General features: G+C 35.1%; 1 protein-coding gene across 1 annotated transcript in view; it reads right to left on the bottom strand.

The window, feature by feature from the left end:
* Window positions 1-1,548: 1,548 nt before the first annotated feature.
* Window positions 1,549-6,033, bottom strand: part of LIMA1_1 (LIM domain and actin-binding protein 1) — a 39,910-nt gene continuing 35,425 nt past the window's right edge. Inside the window, exon 15 of the mRNA XM_051211265.1 lies at window positions 1,549-1,799. Coding sequence (XP_051071299.1) covers window positions 1,747-1,799 — 53 coding nt within the window. The 3' untranslated portion in view covers window positions 1,549-1,746. The remainder of the gene's footprint in view (window positions 1,800-6,033) is intronic.

Raw genomic sequence — 6,033 nt, 5'->3', positions numbered from 1 at the left:
TATGAGTTTTAAGTGTTATCATCTTAATGTATAACATATCCCCACACCACGCTTTACAAATGGAGCACGATGATACACTATTGTAACTGCGGTCATCGTAAAATAAGAAAATAAACTGATTTATAAACATCTTTTATACTTTCCACTGCTGATCCTGGTTAGTGAATTAAGTGATTCGACGTTAAAATCTGGCTCAGAAATAGTTTAAAATATTACTGACATTGATGGATGGTAATGAGAAATTGATCCTAAAGAATCATTACGGATTTAGAAGACAACTAACTGTTACTACTCAGTTCGATTGCTATTGCATCGAATTTATTTAATAATATGATTTCTTTCTGTGAGTCTCTGGTACTCAGAGATCATTTCTCACAATATATTTTTTGTAGACAAGTTAATCTTGGCAGAAAAGTTTATTTTATACTTCCTACTGCTGGTTTTGTGGAAGTCAGCATCTCTAAATTCCCGCGAATCGGGCAAAAAAGTTAAACTTATAACGCCCAGTTAATAAATGAATAATTAAGAACGAAAAGTCATAAAATGACGACTAATTACCTACCCTTAACAAGGCGTAGTTACGACAATGAGTTTGTTAAGGTTATTTATCGTCTCGTCTTGAAAGTTACATTAAAAATTTTCTAGCACTCGCCTGAACAAACATGATCTGAGTTTGGAAAAGTCGTTAGTCTTTTGTTATCTTGATCAGTCCTATAATCGAATATACTGAATATACATCGGTCTCTTCCAATTTAATAACTTAATTATCAAAATATTGGTAAATCTAATCATTTTCTGTCAGAGACGGATGAGGATTATCGCTTACATCACTTAAAGTTTCAAAATAAGCATATCTGCTTAGCAAGCTCACAGCTGATATCATACATCTTTGTTTCATTAGTTAGTAATTTTCACCTCTAGTTTCTGCTGATTTGTATCAGTGCAAAATGTGACATTCATCTGCTGAGATTATGTGCCGAATAACGTTTCACAAATTTGGTATTGAATCGGTTTGATTAGGTCGAACAAGAAACCAATGTAAGAATTTTAAAGTTAGATGAATAACGTTTACATTTTTCCATACATTCTCAGCTAGCATCAGCTTCAATATCGATTCTGTTCAATATAGGGTTGTGGAGATTGTTGAGTTTCACTGAAATCGTGAACTGGCCTTAGTGAGACCGTCCGGTGCTTCCAGGTTTTCAATGGTGGTCTAACTTAGATCGGTTCATGATTTCAACTAAACAATTTGTTGTCTGCCATAGCTCTCTCTTACCGATACGGTCTCATTGACTCACCATACTAATTTCAAATAGATTTGTCAACTCATATTTTGTAATATCAGTAAGGAATACTTATCTGGTCACTTAATTTTCGAAAACAGCACACAAATAAAAATAAGTGGTCCACTTCTAGTGTTTCTTCCCAACTTGTTACCTATGACTGTCTACCACTTTTTTGAATATAGTCTCATAGTTCTGGTTTGTATCATTTTTGTTTTAAGAGGAGATTATCAAAAATATAATAGAACGATTAATTTTGAAGTTTAATGCATGATGAGAATATTTTCCTTCATTGGTGTTATTTAATCCTGGCAAATATACATTATGCCTCTGGAATAAGATGTTGGATTTAGTTTTACGATGAACCTCATTACCAGTCCAATAAGGTATAGAAGACCAAAGTCATCGAAAATACTGAATCTTTTTTTATTATCAAGATTTGTACACTTTTTTTCGATAACCGTTAAAGATATAGGCTTGCACAGAAAATGATATCTCTTTTGATTAGGATTACGGCTGGAAGAAAAAAAAGTTTATATATATATATATATATATATATATATATATAAGCCTATTAAGAAAAACACAAACTTGTCCAGCAATACTGTATATCTTAACAAATTAAAAGCGGTTCACAATATTTTACGTTTGTTATGTCCGAGTGGAGATTAAATTACAGGTAACTCCCGAGGACTATTAATGGACTAATATTCTATAAATATTCTTATTGTATAATTATTCAACAATTACATTACATATATTTATATTCCTCTTATTATAAGCTTTATTTTGACCTATAACTTATTATTGTACGATTTACGGTTCTTAAGTTATGTTCAGTTTATTAACTACTGCCTCCCACATTCACAGCCACTTTTTGGGCTTATTTGTGTACAAATATTATTTCCTATTTTATGGTACGTTGCGGTCTGTGTGATTGATATATAAACTAAGTATGCCTGAAATAAACGATCTGCTCTGATTCTGGTCTGATCTGCTCTGATTCGGAAGCTGGTATCTTGTTCTGGACTCAAGTGGAAGGGCTCGTAGGACATAGGACCAATAAGGACACTAAACTGCCCACACCGGTTGAACGTCATTGGTTGGCCTAGTGCGAAGATTCGTATAAGTCGTATTCGGATTGGTAGATAAGTCGTGTGATCGAAAAGTCAGACATCCAAGGTCATAACAATTGGCGACGGGGATTTTGGCAAAAACAAAATAATTGGGAGACGCAAGGTCATAACAATTGGCGACGGGGATTTTGGCAACAAAGAAATAATAATAATACAAGTGGTGACTCAGATTTTGGAAATAAATTAGCTGTATAATTGCCGGTGATTTTTGGAGCTAATATTATTGGCAACAAAAAAAAAATGTCGATTTCTTTCGAACAGTTGCGGTTAATATTACAGCACCAGCAGAAGATGTTTGCCTTGCAACAAGAGCTATTTATAACAGTTTTGGGCAGACTCTGCATTCAAGCAGAAAATAAGAAATCTATATATCATGCAGATAATGGTGCAGTAATGGACATTTCAGAAGCATATCCTGTGCAGGATTCAAATCCCTCTATACCAGAAGGAAAACGTAATATTGGTAACGTGTCCAGCTCAGAGCAAGAAAATATTGTGCTAAATGCACATGAAGTTGTGACAATACCAGATGATCAGGAGCCAGATCCTGTAGATGATGCCCAGAGTCCAGAATCAAATGAAACACTACTGGTACTGTCTAGCTGCGAAAATAAACGTCAGCTCGAACAAAATTGTGGTCCACGTGCTATTAGCCGAGAAAGCTATGGTGACTCGTATTCAGAAAATAACTGGAGCAACACGATGAACCAAATTGTACCAGATGTTACTCAAAATCACCGGAAGACAGAATTTTATATTGAGTCAACTTATCCCATTTCTAATGACAGTGTGCCAGATACTGATTCTCAGAATAATGCATATGATTTTGATGAAACTTCTTATAACAATGAGGGAAATATGTCAGCTGAGTCGAATGATGGCCAAAAATCTAATTTAATTCTGTTAGACGTTGACTTTCTTAATGACTCGTTATCTGCTAACGAGATTCATAATGAATTTGAAAATAATGAACTCAGATCAAAGGTCGTTCATCATCATCTAGTCATTTTTAGTGGATTCTCCAGTCAATACGAGAAACATGGTTTAAATAAAGTCCTACTAGTTGTAATTTGGAGCCATAAGGACCCAACATTATTTCGAGGAGGAGGAGAATGTCGAGGAATTTAAAGTCACATATGATTCTTTTTTTTTTAATCAGAATCTAAAGTTGGGTTTTTCAAAAAAAAAAAGGGGGGAGGTGTTATGTCCGAGTGGAGATTAAATTACAGGTAACTCCCGAGGACTATTAATGGACTAATATTCTATAAATATTCTTATTGTATAATTATTCAACAATTACATTACATATATTTATATTCCTCTTATTATAAGCTTTATTTTGACCTATAACTTATTATTGTACGATTTACGGTTCTTAAGTTATGTTCAGTTTATTAACTACTGCCTCCCACATTCACAGCCACTTTTTGGGCTTATTTGTGTACAAATATTATTTCCTATTTTATGGTACGTTGCGGTCTGTGTGATTGATATATAAACTAAGTATGCCTGAAATAAACGATCTGCTCTGATTCGGAAGCTGGTATCTTGTTCTGGACTCAAGTGGAAGGGCTCGTAGGACATAGGACCAATAAGGACACTAAACTGCCCACACCGGTTGAACGTCATTGGTTGGCCTAGTGCGAAGATTCGTATAAGTCGTATTCGGATTGGTAGATAAGTCGTGTGATCGAAAAGTCAGACATCCAAGGTCATAACAATTGGCGACGGGGATTTTGGCAAAAACAAAATAATTGGGAGACGCAAGGTCATAACAATTGGCGACGGGGATTTTGGCAACAAAGAAATAATAATAATACAAGTGGTGACTCAGATTTTGGAAATAAATTAGCTGTATAATTGCCGGTGATTTTTGGAGCTAATATTATTGGCAACAAAAAAAATGTCGATTTCTTTCGAACAGTTGCGGTTAATATTACAGCACCAGCAGAAGATGTTTGCCTTGCAACAAGAGCTATTTATAACAGTTTTGGGCAGACTCTGCATTCAAGCAGAAAATAAGAAATCTATATATCATGCAGATAATGGTGCAGTAATGGACATTTCAGAAGCATATCCTGTGCAGGATTCAAATCCCTCTATACCAGAAGGAAAACGTAATATTGGTAACGTGTCCAGCTCAGAGCAAGAAAATATTGTGCTAAATGCACATGAAGTTGTGACAATACCAGATGATCAGGAGCCAGATCCTGTAGATGATGCCCAGAGTCCAGAATCAAATGAAACACTACTGGTACTGTCTAGCTGCGAAAATAAACGTCAGCTCGAACAAAATTGTGGTCCACGTGCTATTAGCCGAGAAAGCTATGGTGACTCGTATTCAGAAAATAACTGGAGCAACACGATGAACCAAATTGTACCAGATGTTACTCAAAATCACCGGAAGACAGAATTTTATATTGAGTCAACTTATCCCATTTCTAATGACAGTGTGCCAGATACTGATTCTCAGAATAATGCATATGATTTTGATGAAACTTCTTATAACAATGAGGGAAATATGTCAGCTGAGTCGAATGATGGCCAAAAATCTAATTTAATTCTGTTAGACGTTGACTTTCTTAATGACTCGTTATCTGCTAACGAGATTCATAATGAATTTGAAAATAATGAACTCAGATCAAAGGTCGTTCATCATCATCTAGTCATTTTTAGTGGATTCTCCAGTCAATACGAGAAACATGGTTTAAATAAAGTCCTACTAGTTGTAATTTGGAGCCATAAGGACCCAACATTATTTCGAGGAGGAGGAGAATGTCGAGGAATTTAAAGTCACATATGATTCTTTTTTTTTTAATCAGAATCTAAAGTTGGGTTTTTCAAAAAAAAAAAAGGGGGGAGGTGTTATGTCCGAGTGGAGATTAAATTACAGGTAACTCCCGAGGACTATTAATGGACTAATATTCTATAAATATTCTTATTGTATAATTATTCAACAATTACATTACATATATTTATATTCCTCTTATTATAAGCTTTATTTTGACCTATAACTTATTATTGTACGATTTACGGTTCTTAAGTTATGTTCAGTTTATTAACTACTGCCTCCCACATTCACAGCCACTTTTTGGGCTTATTTGTGTACAAATATTATTTCCTATTTTATGGTACGTTGCGGTCTGTGTGATTGATATATAAACTAAGTATGCCTGAAATAAACGATCTGCTCTGATTCGGAAGCTGGTATCTTGTTCTGGACTCAAGTGGAAGGGCTCGTAGGACATAGGACCAATAAGGACACTAAACTGCCCACACCGGTTGAACGTCATTGGTTGGCCTAGTGCGAAGATTCGTATAAGTCGTATTCGGATTGGTAGATAAGTCGTGTGATCGAAAAGTCAGACATCCAAGGTCATAACAATTGGCGACGGGGATTTTGGCAAAAACAAAATAATTGGGAGACGCAAGGTCATAACAATTGGCGACGGGGATTTTGGCAACAAAGAAATAATAATAATACAAGTGGTGACTCAGATTTTGGAAATAAATTAGCTGTATAATTGCCGGTGATTTTTGGAGCTAATATTATTGGCAACAAAAAAAAAATGTCGATTTCTTTCGAACAGTTGCGGTTAATATTACAGCACCAG

This window comes from Schistosoma haematobium, chromosome ZW, assembly GCF_000699445.3.
Source record: "Schistosoma haematobium chromosome ZW, whole genome shotgun sequence".
NCBI classification, from domain to species: Eukaryota; Metazoa; Platyhelminthes; class Trematoda; order Strigeidida; family Schistosomatidae; genus Schistosoma; species Schistosoma haematobium.
The sequence above is the reverse complement of the archived record's forward strand: the minus strand, read 5'-3'. Positions and strand labels throughout refer to the sequence as shown.